This window comes from Ixodes scapularis, unplaced genomic scaffold (assembly GCF_016920785.2).
Source record: "Ixodes scapularis isolate PalLabHiFi unplaced genomic scaffold, ASM1692078v2 PGA_scaffold9__187_contigs__length_104089568, whole genome shotgun sequence".
NCBI lineage: Eukaryota > Metazoa > Arthropoda > Arachnida > Ixodida > Ixodidae > Ixodes > Ixodes scapularis.
Window position 1 is genome coordinate 5,479,218 of NW_024609884.1, and position 15,989 is coordinate 5,495,206.

Here is a 15,989-nt window from a genome sequence, read left to right on the forward strand (position 1 = left end):
TCTGTTCGAGAATATCATGAAAATTTGATAACTTGATATGTCGTATAGAAACAAAATGTGTGAAGGTGCTCAGGTTTCCTATTGAAGAAGGGAGAATGAATTATGAAGGGGGTCACAAAGAAGAATTTAGAAGTTTGGTCATTGAGGTCGAGAGGAGTGTGAAAAAACTCTCGTAAGGTATAATTTGAGAGGAGCAAATGAGGTGAACTGGGAGTAGAATTAAGGTGGGCGGCAGGAGCTTGAGATAGGGTGATCCATGCTGCCGTCCGTTACCAAAGTTATGGCCACTAGGATTACTACATCCTTGAGAAAGTTGAAATGCCTGCATTCAGATTTTGTTGCAAAATGTTGCATAAAATTGTTCATGAGGACTGTGACATTGACCGTTCTAAATACATTTCCTTCTCTACTATCTCACCCACCAGCTATAATTTTATAATTTACTAAACATTGTGCCTTTAGAGCTTCATATTAATTGTTTTAAAAGTCCCTTCTTTTCAAGTACGGTTGAGCTGTTTAACAATTTCGATGGGCCAACGCGCATGCTGGCATGCTATGATTTTATTTTGGTGATTATGCATCTTTAACATAACGAAAGAGGGACATGGAAGACAGACTTTCTACTTGTCATACAGGAGAGGTGTTCAAATTTAAATTATAATTTGATCAGTACAAAAAAAAATTAATGGATCTCTGATTTAAATCACACCACTTTTTAATTTTTAAATGTAACCCCCCTCCCTCCTTTGCAGTGCATTGGTATCATTGGTTCGGTAGCTTCTTGAGTCTGTGTACAAAAACTTCTGGCTGCAGGCACAACCATTTGTGAACACACCTATTGACTTCCTCATTGCTGGTGAAGTTTTTCCCTCCTAAACACTTCTTTATATGCCGAAAGAGATGAAAGTACAGGTCCAGGCCTTATGGAGAATGAGGGAAAACAGTTCACTTCATTTTCTATGTTGTCGTCATCGTGCAAGCAGCAGCATGTGACCGAGCATTGTGCTATAAGGGGCAGACGGAGCTCTTGGGTGCTGGGGTTGTGCTTTGTTTTTGACGCTCTTTAAAAGCCTTACTTTGTAAATTCTTATATCCGACGACAGCAATTCCTCGCTTTGCTGCACATGTTTCCTTCCTTGAAAAGATCTTTATTAATAACACATTGTTCCACACTTGGATGAGCCACTTCTTTGCTCATGTCTCTCATCTACTGAATTTCACGCTAGCATGTCAACTGTTTTCAATGACGTACGACTTCCAGAGCATCGCACGACAAGAGTGCCCTCCCCCCCTATAGGCATGGTTATTTCGCGCACCATTTACGTTGAAATTTAAATTTGACCGCTCCTCACAATATCTGCACGCATCTGTAATGCAGTGGTAGTTCCTTTGGTCTTTCACACTAGTGGGGATTTGTTTTTTCGCAGCCTTTGGCATAATGCCCTTCTTGAAAGCCTTGCTTGGGACCATGCTCCCAATGTTGGGGGCTGCACGTGCGGAACAACTGAAGTGGGCCATGGCATTTGGTAAGTATAATAATGCTAATAATAATCTTTATTTACAAAGTTATGTTACCCCTGGGCCCATTTGCTCGAAGCTGGTTAACTCTAACCGCGGTTAGAAGTTAACCGCGTTTCCCTACGAGGGGAGAATTTTAAGTCACGTGACCGGCAGAGTAAGGACGGTGGGGAAAAATGGCGGTGCCTCGGTGAGTGAGCGCCGCTCGCTTTGGAACTAATGTGTCGCTGCAGCTGCAATATCAAGCGCGTTAGTCAGTAGTGAATGGTTCAGGAGGCTTTCGCTTTGCCTTACCTCACTTGAATCGCAAAGCATGAGCAATGACCTCGCCACATTTTTTAGATAGTCTTTCTATTCTGGCCATTCCTAAAGCCTAAATGAACGCGATAACTGTCGGCATGGCAACGTCTTCGGAAAGTGGATTGCCTCGACTCAGTCGGCCGGGTATTGATAGCACACAAAAACAGACAACGTCCCAAGCTCCAAGGAGCATGTTACAACTGTAGTCACACGCACTGCACGTTCTGGCGTCTGCAGTAGTAACTGTTCTAAAGCAAAAAGCCTAAAACAAATTTTGCCTTGCACGCGCGTTCGTCAAAGCCTTATTATGATTATTTACTTCAATTCTTCTATAAGGGAAAGGCCAGCGCGCGCGGATCATAGAATTATACTTCCAGCGTTCTCCTCGATGCTTGGGTAATTTACCAATAGGTCTATTTTCACTGGAGCCAAATAAACAGGTATTTTAATTTATGATGGTGTTATATACAGTCCTTACATGCTGGCCAACCATGCTGCCTGTGTACCGCCCGCCTTTCACTGCTCACTTCTTCCTTATTGTTTCCAGGACTGAACTTCGTCGTCCTCTTTCAAACTTGGAAAAAAAGTTCAAGGAGTATTGTCTTAATTCAAACAGCCAAGTATTTAGAAATTTTCCGAACAAGGGTTAATTTAGTTTTACCTTACTCAATATCTGTACCACAAGCAACAAAAAATGTTTTTTAAGCTCAAATGTATGCCGCGCTGCGTCGTGAAAACCCGATAGTGCGCGTTTTTGTGTCCACCCTTTTTGGGAACTTTTTCCACAGAAGCCACTTATATTCGCTACAACCAGTAGGTGCCACCAGCTACCACCCCCTGATAAAACACGGAGCTATCGCTCATCCAGCCCTCGTCAACTTGGCTAGGTACTTGTAGTTACCTTGTAGGGAAGGTAGGTGAACTCTTAACTGCAGTTAAAGTTAACCAGCTTCGAGCAAACGGGCCCAGGTGGCTTGCAAGGCTGAAAGGTAAGAGCCAATACGCTTGAGCATCTGCTAGCCAGCAGATAGCATTGACAAGTATACTTGTCAATGCTATTTGGATTTGTTGCAAGATTTGTCAGTCGCTTGAAACTCGTATGTCAATGAGCTTCAAGCTACTCTTAGCAATCGCCTGTCATAATTGCAGTGCTATGAAGGTAGGCCAGTATTCTTTTTAATTTGTTTTGTAATAAATTTATTTACACTAGTTAAGATGTCTTGACACCTGATGCTGGGGAATTGGATGTGGTACCTCATTTCAAGTTTTAGAATGACTTTCACCACCTCACCTGCACCTTGATCAATTTATTGCTCTCCGTTCATTGCAAAAAATGTTACTGCAGTATATTGAACTTTGTTGAAAATTAATTTTTAAAGAATTTGGATCGGATTAGTTGGGGCAGGCCTCAGATTTTTGCAATCCATACGCTTCCAGTTACCATTGATGATATGAAGATGTGTACCACATTGCCAATTTGGATTCCCCCTTGGATTCTTGTGCAAAGAACACTATATAGTCATTCTCTCAATGCGTTTTTCATTTTCAGCGCTGGGCAGATTTTCGGAGGCTATCCTCGACTACCTCGTCAACATCGAGAAGGCTCCTGATCCTTCAGTGCAGAAAGCAAGTTTTGCGAGTGAAGTGGCCAGTGCCTCCGATTTTCTTCTCAATAACTGGCTGCAGGCCAGGGAAACGAAGGTATTTATTCTCACAGCGTCATTCGTTTCATAACATGATGCACGCATGATCGCCATTTCTTGTTTTTGGGATCGTTGAATCAAGGGACGCATCTTGTGTTTATCAAACCGTTTAACAAAGTCCCATCAAACGCTTTGTCTTGAAGGTCAGGGCGGAGTCTGCGGTCACACTCGGCTGCATGGCACAGCTGCTAAGCAAAGCAAAGCTTGAGGAACAGCTGCCTAAGCTGGTGACTTCCACCGTTGCCTTATACCGGAAACATCAGGATTGCTATCCCATCAGCAAGGTGACAATCGTTGGCCCTTCTCTCAATGGCAAACATGCAATTTTTAAGCCCCATTCCTGCAGCTCCATCAAGTGGGGTTCACTGGTCGCCTTCCACCCAAATATGATGATGATGATAACACTTTGTGGTGGAGTCCTGAAAAGTTTCCGAATGCTTTCGTCAAGTGATGAGCAGAGTGGCTCCGTCAGATTGCGTTTATGTCGGCTGCTGAGGGACGTCACCTTGATGGACCTGTGTGGACTGGGCTTTGTTGGAGCGGTCTTTGATCGTTGACATCCACTTGCAGGGCTTGTGTCTGATCCTAGAAGCTGCTACTGAAAACAAGTGTTCATCGTTAGAACAGTATCTTGAGGGCCTCGTCAATGCCATCTTTGCCCAGGTTTGCCATCTAATTGCTTCTCCAAATGTTTAGTATGTGTGTGTATGTTTAGTTAGTCTTCTGGAACTGCTGTATTTAGCATCTGACTAGTTGCGTTTTCTTTTTTCTCTGTCCAGGTGTGCAATCCTCCCGATTACTCTGAGCCTATGAGTGTTCGCAATCACAATGAGTCTCTGCGTTGTTTCACTGTTCTAGGTAATGCTTCTCTTTTGCTTTGCCAGGAATATAGTTTGTAGTTGCACTGTAGAGATTGATTTGTGTCGCATGTTTGTTTATTTCATGAAAAGAATCGTTCCCATCTTGACCTTATGGGTAGAGCCCTGCACGGATAACAAGTTAATCATCTGTATCCGATCCGCATCTGCAGACTTGGTATCCGCATCTGAACTGCATCCGCAATGTTCTTTAATAATTGTATCCGCATGCGAACAGCTGTGCAAAATTCGTAACTGCATCCGACCCTCAATCTGCGCATTCATTTTGCATCATAAAATATCAAGCATGAATAAAAATTTAAAAAAAGCATCTGGATGGTATCCTATAAGCTGTCTACTTACCTTTGTACAAAGAACTCTTTGTGTCAGAATACGGTGAAAGTCATTTTATTGTATTATGTTTTATCATATTCACAGAATCATCCTTCCAGAGGCACTTTGCATCGCTAGAAAGATGATCGCAGTTATGATATCGTCTTGGGAGTTTGTGACGCGGACATTCTATCTAGAAGATGCGCTCGAAAGAAAGGAAATTTTAATATTTATTTTCCTTTTTGCTTTGCTCAAGCACTCCTATTTTATATACATGAAAATTAGCAAAGGACGGACTAATAGCATTGTATCATTTTATTTAGGCAAAGCAATAAATAAGTGGGAAAGCAAAGGCGCTCACTCATTGCAGCAAAGTACTTCTGTATGTTTAGAAAGGCACGAGTAAACCACTGGGAAAGTGTCACAATATTAATGGCAGCACCTATTGGTTTCAGTTTTAAACACTAGCCCTCAACCGCAGGCTCGAAACCATATACTTAAAAACAACTCGGCGCCAACTGCCGAGAAAAAGAAAACTCGCACACAGTCAACGTTTCACTTGTCGAGGTTGCTGAGAAGAAACAGAATATTGTCAACATGGACAGATTCAGATTAGTTCGCCTCTCTTAAATTAATACCCTCTATGAGGAGTCTCTCTCCACTGGTGAACTTTATGCAGGGTTGGCATGCACGAACTACGCTACAAGAATGAGATGTGGACACTCGTGCTGGCGCAAGTTCCACCACTCCAGAGAATCGAATTCATTCTCCTCGATCTACTTGTAGGCGAAGAAGCCACTTGCAGGCTTTTTCTACTTTCTTGTGGCTTGTGCATTTTGGGTTTTCTTTGCCCAAAGAATGTTTTCCACCCTTTTCCTACCAAACAAAAACACGCTTTCTTAGGACGACTGATGCTCCTGCATTCTTTACTTTTTCTAGGGACGGCATTTTTGGCGAGATAGAACGTTTTAAAGCAATCTGGTGAAAATCAAGTCTTTCTTGACATAAAGAACAATTTTCTCCCCGATTGACACCTTTTATCTAAGAGAGTAATTTGCTCCCACAATACATTCGATGATGAACTTCATAGTATCACTCACTTACTCACTCTACACTGAGCGGTCGCACACATTTATGGTTGTCTCGGCAAAAATGTGGACCCAGACCTGTGGATATCCGCATCCGATCCACATCCGCAGCGCCTGGCATCCATATCCGATTCGTGATCTGCCAAATCTGATTCATTTTTATCCGCATCCGCCAGTTTAATGCAGATATCCACGGATAATCCGCGGATATGCAGGGCTCTACTTATGTGCATGTGTGTAAAGTGTTGGCATATGCTTTTGTCAAGAACATATTACCTGGAAGCATCCATTGAACAATGAGTGTGCTATGTGAAGCTCTGAACAGCACAAGGAATGTTAAAGGTGTAAAAAGAGCTGTTTGATGTAAATCATTGAATTCAGTATTGTACAAATGCTTATAACAGTTGGGCTTATTGTTTCATATTTGTTGAAGCCATATTACCCTACCCTTACTTTGGTGTAACAGAATTTATCCGAGAAAAGGAATTTATCCTGCGCATTCTTTTTGTTCCTTCCAATCAAGCCCCCATGTTTCCCGACAAGCTGATTGCTTTTCTGTTAATGAAAGTTGAAAACAGCAATGAGAAAGCAAGAATTGGGGCTCTCACGGTGCTGAAGCACATCATCAATTCTGCAGGTGGGAGGAGTAGGTGATGTTTTCATCTAATGTTTTTTAGGTGACTTTCCTCCACTCATTTTTACTTCAAGTGGAATTTGGTGCAAAAACTTTTCTTTTTCAGACATGAGTCTGGATGACAGAATGCGAAACATAACACAGGGTCTTCATTCAGTTTTCAACGACCAGAGCAATAAAGTAAGCTGAAAAATCTAACAGTTGTTTTGCCCGAATATCACGAGATAACTCGCCTCCAAAAGATAGCCATCCCATTTGCTGCTTTTTACTTCAAGAACTGAAACGAAGGAGTGAATACATTTTGTCTTACTTTTAAAATAATAGGGCAGCTGATATAGGCATAAGTCAGTGAGGAACAAAATTCTGTTTATACATGTTGGCTTTTGGGGTACGAGATTATTCTTTCCTCCTTGGCAACTTTTCCCTGCAAACGGAAGGTCACATCACAAGACGTGCTGTTGGCAGTTTTACAACGACAGCTATTAGTGGAAACCTTCCAGGGAAAATGCGTGGGTCTCCTGCACGGAAACTCCCGGTGACGTCATCATATGCGTGACAGCTCCCAGCCGCCACCGCCGAGTTCATATGAAGCAAATAGTTCTGTCTGTCGAGCCAGGTTCGAACTAGCAACCTAGGATGCCAGCAATCGTTTGCTCTACAATCGACTGCCGAGCTTTCGAGGGGACAAATTTTGGAGAATGAAAAGCAGTATCCATTTTATTTCTTTTTACCTTTCTATAACGCTTCGGCATCTCGTGAGCCTCGAATGTAAACGCGACGTGAGAGCACAGGCGAGTTCGTGCTGGAGGACGGGTGTTTGAGAGACGCCCTGACAAGCATTGTCGCAAGCATTGCCCCTGCAGCGCCGCCTACCTTGTGTCGGCTTCGTTGTTGGCGCCTCTTGCAGCATCTCGCAATGTTGGCACGCGGCGACGCCGAGGCCTTGGCAGCTCTCGCCGGGCTGCGGCGTATTATGCGCTCAAATTTTTCTTAACAAGACCAGTCGAGGTATGATTATGCTTTGGCAATAAGTGATCAGTCAGGCTTGGTAGGGCTGGACAAGAAATATTGCCACACTGGAGTCATGGACTTCGGCGGAGGTGCTGGAAGTGAGAGGAAAAAAACCCCTAACCAGCCAGTAGTGACTTAAGGCTCTGGATGTGTCGCAGAAAATTTGTGGTGACGTCCCAATGGCACACGAAAACTTTGTCTCTTTAATATTGAGAATGCAGGTAGAATATGTATGAAGCATGACATGGTGCAGACATGCAATTGAAGGTTTTCCTATTTTTCTCTTGGCTGAAAAATCATCAAAACTACCGTTAAACAACTGTTAAAGAAAATGCACAAGCAGCAGCCTAAGAAACCACTTGCACCACCTGCTGGCACGACCTGGCACCGCGGCACCACATTTTCTTATGTTCCACTTCCAGTTTCGCTGTTAAGCGGCTGTAACGACATGTTGCATGCGCTATCTATGGGGTTTTCGTGCAGGCTAATTAATTGCCCTCGATTAATATGCTTCCTGTACTTAGAAGTCACTGAAATTTTTCTGTTCCCTGAAAGTAGTAGTGAAACAGATGCTGTTTTTTGTGGAGTCTTGATCAGTGTAGTGCACTTTTTTCCCTATTCTGCTAGACGCCTAATTTTTGTTCCTTCTCTGTGCTAACTTGTGCAGGTCAAGAAGGTGTTGGCTCAAGTTATTGTGGCACTTGCACATCATGGCTACCTTGAAATGGAGGGAGGTCACTCCATGATTGAGTTTCTCATTCGTCAGTGCGCCCTTCCAGATGACACAGTGAGTTCTTGGAACATCTAGCGATTTCGCATTCCCTGTTTTAATTCTTTTGCATAGGGAAGAGGTACTGCAAAGCACAGGATGTTTGAAGGGAAGCCCACAGTTTGCATGAGGCACGAGAATGATATTTTCCTGCTCTTGTTGCACTCATTGGGCCATGTCTAATTTAATGGTACATACAGACATACTGTGTTCTCAAGTCATTTGGCATAATGTTGACCAACTGATAATGATGCAAAACTATTAAAAACATTAACCATGTTGAATTAACCTGAGACTGGGGTAGAGAAGAAACATCAAAACGTAGGAGGGACTGAAAATAGACAGGACGACGTCTCCATTTAAAAAGTAGGCCCACCGCGGATCGAACGTGCGTCCACTTGCGTATAAAGCGGACACCCTATGCTATGCCATCGCTATTTTACCTTAACCCCTATGCTATGCCATCACTATTTTCTGTCCCTTCTGCGTTTTGATGTTTCTTCTCTACCCCAGTCTCGGGTTAATTCAACATGGTTAATATTCACCAGCTCGCCTGCACCCTTACGATTTTTTCTTTGATTATTAAAAACATTGCTATTGATAGTACTATCGATAGTTGACTATCATTAGTACTATTGATAATTGACTATCGTTAGTACTATCGATAAACTATTGATAGTTTACTGCCAATAGTACTATCGATAGCTGACCCTCGGTTCAGTATAGATCCTATCGAAAGTCCACTTTCAGAAAACTTTGGAGTGTTACAAGAGTGAAAGCACAGCCCAAAAAGGAAATGACGACAGATATGTATGGGCAAAGAATGCAGGACTTTGGGCAAAATATGAAATAGAATGGCAACTAAACATAAATTTGCATTCTCATAAAATTAATGCAGTGTCTAGCTTTACGTCCGTCCGACAGAACTTGAAAACAAATTAAAGTTGCGTCCGTCTGATGTAACTTTACCCCAAGATTTCAAGTACCCAATATGTAACCCAATATGAAAAGCAAAGTCACGTCCCCTGCCTCAGCAGCCTTGATACACAAGGAACACACTCCAGCCCCATTAACAAACTTGGAGGTACAGATGAAGTCGCGATTTCAACCAACTAACGAATGCTGCATCAAACTTAATGTAGCAATAATTCACAATATTTTTTTGTTTGTCATGCATCGGCCGTAAGGCGTAACATTCAATAAGGTTGCATAGGTTACAGAGGACATAACTTTAATTTTTATTTCCATCCAACGTAACTTTCATTTTTCTTTCGAGTTCCATGGCACGTAAACCGAAACCTTGGGGTAAAGTTACGTCACTTTAGTTTTTCTTTCGAGTTCCTCGGGACTTGGCTTTAATTTTCATATTGGGTTACGTCGGACGTAAATAGAAACCTTGGGGTAAAGCTACATCGTAACTTTAATTTTTGTTTCGGGTTCCATCGGTCGTAACACTAGACACTGCTTAAAATAATTGACATAAAACAGAAATGGCATTTTGCTACTTTTCCTGTCCACATTATTTGTATATTCCTCGGGTTTGATGTTAAGTTTCGCAGTTTCATATACCCGCTGAAAGATATTTAGCATCAGGGTTTTTCACTGGTTTGTTTCACGCTTTTGTTTCTTTTATTATTCAATTGTCACATGTTACCTTCCATAGTCTTGACCATTAACAGGTGAAAATGGGGCACTCTGCTGGGGATTATAACGTTTTTCTTTTTTTTTTCAACTGATGACCATTTGAAGCTAATTCCCGAAAATGGGGAAGGCTGTTGACAAAATGGCTAGGCTTGTTCGCCTTAATATATTGTCACTTATTCTTTGCTTCTATTTTCACAGATTTTGATAATGATGCCTTGTAGATGCCTGTTAATATAAAATACAACTTCATAATATAGGCCTCGTCACATAATGTGTAAGGAAGTCGTTTTAGGCGATAAATGTAACAAATTTGGCTGTGGATACTTCAAACGAAACATTGCCAGATAAAAAGCTCATACCAAACCAACATGGATAGTTACCGATGCACTTTTTTTTTCTATTCTTCAATTACAGCACATTTGAGAACATAATAGTTAATTGGATAAAAATTAAAAGATAAAAGAAAAAAATTCCTATGATCCAAGTAAGACAATGTTGGCAAAAATGCGTTATTACAGTGAAAAAAAAAAAAAAAAAAAGAGAAACTTGTGAATTTAAAAGGCAGTATTGTTTCCTTTCGTGCTCGTAACCTGTTTGGTTGAATGAAATGCCACACTTACCTTTTCACTTGGGTACAGTCATGACTCATGATCCCATGATGGGATGCATAGTTTACTTATCAGGTGAGACAAATATATTTTCATTTTCCTTATTAAATTCTGTCTATGAAAAAAAATGAAAGCAATAGCTGTAGCACGGTCGCGCAATGCGGGTGGAATGGTGCCGTCGCATACCCGAGGATGGGTGTGCATAGCCGTCATGGATGCCACTGACGACCGCCACCAGTGATTCGTGAAGTAAGTGGGTAAGCGCGGTGGAAGTTTCTAAGACCATCCAACATTACGCATTGGTACTGGATACTGCCAGAGTGAAATTTCGCGTAACGCAATTAATGTTTGAAAACAAGTCTTTCAAGCAGACGACAGGAAGACTCTCCCTTCGTTGTGTTGTTACTGGCGGGATGCCCAGGGTACCCTCTCTTCTCTCTCTGCGGCCGACCCGACTTCCCTCTCCTCGTGCCAAGAGAAGAAGGGTTTCTCCTTCCCTCTCCTCTCACCAAGAGGGGAGAAAGCAGGGTTTCTTTTTCCTTCTCTTTGCACCAAGAGGGAAGAGAAGGTTTTTTCTATAGCGGCGATAATAGCTCACAAGCTCGAAATCTGTGTAAAGTGTCGCATGTAAAGCTATCGCTTTAAAACAAAGTGCAAACTCCTGAAAAACAATCTTAAAACCCGAAGAAAAACTATGACAGCTTGTAAAGGAAATAATCAATGTTTCACTATCAATATCTTTTATTCACAGTTTTTCTATAGTATACAATCGATAGTTTCTTCATTGTTTATTGTCAATAGTTTCTAGAAAGAATTTCTACCATTTTCGGATAGTTTTTCAATAGGCTTTTGATTGTTCCTGAGTAATTATCCGGAAGTCCCTAATTGCTATTGCATTTTTCTCTGAGCTGCACATTTTCTAGACGGACTCTTGAGGTCCTTCGTCACCCAATAAAATACTACTGATAGCTTTACGATTGTCGGCTATCAATAGTTTCACGATAGTCACAATTGATAGTATACTATCGATAGTTTTACAATAGTCAACTATCAATACGAGTACTATCAATAGTTTTTTTTACTATCGATAGTTAGACTTGGCTTACACTATGGATAGTATCGATATTGCTATCGATAGTTTTGCATCACTACCAGCTAATAGGCATTGTAAGATTTGATGATTGGACAAAGCTGCTCTATCAAGTTCCTCACCCATTTCTGTTTGGCATAGACGAAACGTCCCATGGATTTTGATTATGTGAGCAACGAAGCACTGCGAACGATGTGCGAAAATGTCCTCCAGCTTCTGACAACCACCATTGACAACATTGAAAAGGTATGGTACATACGAAGCAAGTCTCAATGTTAAACATGAGGAAGATACATAGAAAGGGGGGACAGACAACAAAGACTTCCAACTAGCAACAACCTTTATTGACCCGAAGTTTGCCTATATAGGTTAAGAAGGGGAGGGTGAAAGAGGCCACACTGGAAAGGGGGAAAGGTGATGGGAGAGGATGTAGAGGCAAGCGAGTGAAGGACGATCTCGTGAGGGTGACATCTAATCGCTTGGAGCTGTGGAAATGCGGGATGTTTCATGTTTAATTATTGTTAGCAACACGCTCGTTTTGTACTTAAGTCTCATGTTTAATTATTGTTACCAACACGCTCGTTTTGTACTTAAGTCTCGATGGTTGTGGATTCTTGCTTTTTGCGCTGACGGAGCGTTCGCATTACAGATTTTGTGGCCTTCTCTGTTTGAGTACCTGTTGTCAGAAGACCTGACCCCTGCTGTAGGCACGCTTTGCAAGTGCCTTGCTAATTTTGCCTCCAAGAAGCGTGAACAGTCGACTGCTGTAGAAATTGACTATCAAAAGAATCGTAAGCAGGCTCTACAAAAGTCCATTCTCTCAGCTCAAACTAAACATTGCTGCATTCTTGAGTTTGATGACTGTACGAAGAAAAAAAAAACATGCTTTTCATTGTTTCTTCTTGCACAAGCTGGAGTGCCCAGGCCGCAGGCTCTCCTTGCTCGCCTGTTTGTGATGTTGGGAGACCCATTTGCCCACCGAAACCGGGGTGTGCACATCTTGCGCTTGCTGCGTTGCATTCCTTCCCTGGTGCACAGGGACATAGTTGCACTCTGGGACACGGTTCTGCCCCAGATGGCCTTAAGGCTTGAAGGCAAGGAACCTTCTCCTTTTCTTTTGTAAATAATGAAAGTATTTAGCACTTCGGCTTGCTTCAGTATGCCAAGAAGTCCTGTGTTGCTCTTGAGAAACAACTTCAGAAACTAAGATGAAGAGGGTTATTTTGGTTTTAGTTTGAGTTTCTGTGGTAACATGTGTGGGCTCTTTTAACTTTCGTTATGCCTCTTTTGCATTCTGCCTAGGTAATTTTGGGGAAGTTCCTGCATATTTTGTTTTTGTTTGTCAAATAGTGTCACAAAATTGTTGAAGCTTTGGTTGGTGCAGGCAACATTTAAATTCTGGAATAAAGTGCTGTAATGCATTTTCCACCACCTTTGTATTCATGAGAAAGGTAATGTAATTTGAAAGGTAAAAATCTGTTGGAACAGCAAGCCAGTGTAAAAAGAGCTTTTCAGTTCACTTTAGTTTCTTTCTCAAAGGTATTTCTAGTGGAATACATTTCATAAGGGGAAAGTCAATACCAAACATTAAGCGTGCAAAGATGAAAAAAAAAACAAAAAAACAAATGTGTTCCTTAAAGCCACTTTTTAAATGTCACAAAATTTGTTATGAGTCAGTTTCATGAGGCAGGTGAAAGTGGCACTCCCTCTCAAAATCCCTGTCAGATTATTTGTGCTTTTAACCTGACAAATGCAGTCCTTTTGCCTGTATGCTATTGGTCATGCGAATCCACATTGAAGGGTTTAATTTTTCAACACACGAAATTCTAAGCTCTTTCGAGTGCTCTTTGTGCTCCCTACCTAATGGCGCGCTTAACTGCCAAATTCACAAACCTCACTCGAATTGAGGCACCCCTCCTCCTTCTCAAGGAAGGTGCAAGGGCCGGCGCTGGGGGGCCAATCGCGAGAACGGATAAGCAGCCTAGGCCGCCTATCCGTCGTCGCGATTGGCCCCAGCACCAGCCTTCGCGCCTTCCTTGAAGAAGTGGACGGGCGCCTCAGTTCAAGTGAGGTTTGGGAATTCGGCGTTAAGAGTGGACTATAAAAACTTTTGGGAGGCTATTGTAGAGCGCATTGGATGCCTTCTGCGTAGGTGCCCTCGACGACCCCGAGTCCTTGGAAAGGGAGTCATGGAAGGAGCAGATCCTTGAGCTGGCTCACAAGTGCTTCCAGGAGGTGGACAAGGAGGACTGGACCATTTCCGTGGGTGGTGCGATGCAAGCGCAGCTTCCACTCTACAACGCCTACCCCGAGGACAAGGTGCGCATAGGTGCTGGCTGCCAGCAACCCTTTTTTTTTTTTTTTTTTTTTTTTTTTTTTTTCCGGTCAGAAGTTAAATTTTATTGGGACCAGAACATGTTTCATTCTGTCTAAAAGCTTGCAATTCCCTACTTTTACGAGGTGAATGTTTGGGAAATTCGGCCTCGAGATTTTCAGAATAGATTGTTGAAAATGTCTCAAGAAATTCATGCTAATTTTTCATGCCTCTCGAGAAGACTTTGTAGCATACGACGTCTTTGTGCTGTTTTTCCACATGGTCTGCTCACTCTCCGTTTCTCTTAATGCACTTTGTGAAATTGAGTTGCAGTTGTCTCATGCGCTCTTTTTGATGCTTTTGCAGTGCACATTGTTGCAGTTGCTCGGTGTCGTGATGAAGAAAGTTGCAAACAAGCAGTTTGTCAATGGTGCTCTCGACAAGATCTTTGAGCATGTAAACCACACTCATCCGGAGGAAAGAGAGGCAAGTGGGGGCTTAAAATCGTGGCTGCCTTTTGGTTGTGCCTTTCATACAAACTGTCTGTTAACCAATTTCATGTGTGTGTGTCTTTTGTTGAGGACATCACAACTAGTTGCCTGTTTATGTGACTAATCTGCTCTTTTCATTCATTGCTATCAGGGGTGTGCAGTTGCAGTTGGCTACTGCGGAACGTCACATTTGGATGCTGTCCTGGTCAAGCTTGAGCAAGTGGCCAAGGATGACCTCAGGAAGAACTCTGGGCTTCTTAGTTTCCTCAAGGTAATCATTCAAACTAGTTTCATTTGGCACTTGACACTGTCAGTTTATTGCAATGAAGTTTGTAATAAACTGTCTAGCTGGCTTGTCTGTACTTGACACCAAAGAAAATTTCACCTGAAAGGCATTTTCACACCCATTTCATTCTTGTTAGTTGCTGGGAAGGCTGAGCATTAACAGTGTTTTGATCTTTACGGAATTTAAACAAGGTGATAAGGGCATTAGTTAAGCTGCACGTCATTTGACATCTGAATGTCACTATGCACTTCTTTCAAGGATTTTACGGGCGATAATTACCACGAGAAGCTCCTGGCAACCGTTGTCCTGAGCTACGGTCACGTTTCACTGCAAGCCCCGGCGTCGATACTGACGACAAGGGTGGAGACGCCAATCCTCAGGAGCGCTGCAAAGTTCTACCAGGCATCCAAGGTGATTTCCCTTTTTTCCCCCCGATTGAAAGAAAGGCCCGAACCTGTTGTGCTTGACATGCACTGCACATTTCAGGACCCTTCGGTTCGGCAAGCAATGCTCCACACAGTTCGGATGATTGCTGACGCGGTTCATCCAGACCGGTTGCAGGAGGCTTACACATTCCACTCTCGGGGGGAACTGGTGACCCAGATGCGTGTCATGCTCAAGGCTGAGAACCCCACTATCGTCACGACAACCACACGGGCCCTTGTGCTTCAGGCACTGGCCAGCCTCGTGTATCCTTTCATGTGCGCATGCTGGCCATTTTGCCCTGAGCCAAACTTCATCGGCCATGACTCCAACTGTTGGTTTGGTTAGAACCAAAGCTTTAATAGTACTCTTGGTAGGGAAAGAAAAAGGAGAATTAGTTTTAAATTAGAAACACAAATACTGTTTTACTTACTTATTTCTTTGGTTTAGCTTGTGTTTCCTTGACTCATACATTCAGCAAATTGGAGCCCGTCCTTCCGCCAAGCGAAAGAGTCGTGCTGGTCGAAACCGCTGTCTCGCGCGTATACTCGCTGCCATCGAAGAACCCCAGCTTGTTGTATGACGAGGCAATCAATGGCGACGAGCTGAAGGACTACCCCGAGCTAGTTATTCTTAGTCTCAGTGCTCTGGACCAGTTCCTGGCACAGTTGTTGTTCAAAGACAGGTCCCCAGATAACTTCCAGCTCATGATCAAGGTTGGTGCTTTGTTTTGTCAAATGGGCACCTGAACATTTATGCATGCACCGGGACAAAGCCAGTTTCATCTGGAAGAATTTTTCTGATGGGAATAGGAGTGCTGACATTCCATGATCTAAGCTTCAATTTTGTTTTGTATTTTTTTTCTCTTAAAGGGAAGTTGAAGCACTAAGAGAAAAACTAAGGAATGGCCTTTTATAGTT

At 42.6% G+C, this 15,989-nt stretch overlaps 1 protein-coding gene across 9 annotated transcripts in view; it reads left to right on the top strand.

Annotated features, from left to right (window-relative positions):
• LOC8026867 (maestro heat-like repeat-containing protein family member 1) overlaps positions 1–15,989 on the top strand; it is a 45,632-nt gene that overhangs the window by 3,939 nt on the left and 25,704 nt on the right. For 4 of the 9 annotated variants that reach the window (XM_040499372.2, XM_040499373.2, XM_040499374.2 and 1 more), the window contains 16 exons: positions 1,428–1,526; positions 3,368–3,519; positions 3,665–3,805; positions 4,092–4,184; positions 4,301–4,379; positions 6,323–6,445; positions 6,540–6,613; positions 8,112–8,231; positions 11,697–11,801; positions 12,205–12,649; positions 13,708–13,874; positions 14,236–14,355; positions 14,512–14,631; positions 14,905–15,057; positions 15,133–15,335; positions 15,548–15,785. In XM_040499372.2, coding sequence (XP_040355306.1) covers positions 1,428–1,526; positions 3,368–3,519; positions 3,665–3,805; positions 4,092–4,184; positions 4,301–4,379; positions 6,323–6,445; positions 6,540–6,613; positions 8,112–8,231; positions 11,697–11,801; positions 12,205–12,649; positions 13,708–13,874; positions 14,236–14,355; positions 14,512–14,631; positions 14,905–15,057; positions 15,133–15,335; positions 15,548–15,785 — 2,432 coding nt within the window. The remainder of the gene's footprint in view (positions 1–1,427; positions 1,527–3,367; positions 3,520–3,664; positions 3,806–4,091; positions 4,185–4,300; positions 4,380–6,322; positions 6,446–6,539; positions 6,614–8,111; positions 8,232–11,696; positions 11,802–12,204; positions 12,650–13,707; positions 13,875–14,235; positions 14,356–14,511; positions 14,632–14,904; positions 15,058–15,132; positions 15,336–15,547; positions 15,786–15,989) is intronic. The other 5 variants (XM_029994224.3, XM_040499379.2, XM_040499376.2 and 2 more) reach the window with 3 other exon arrangements.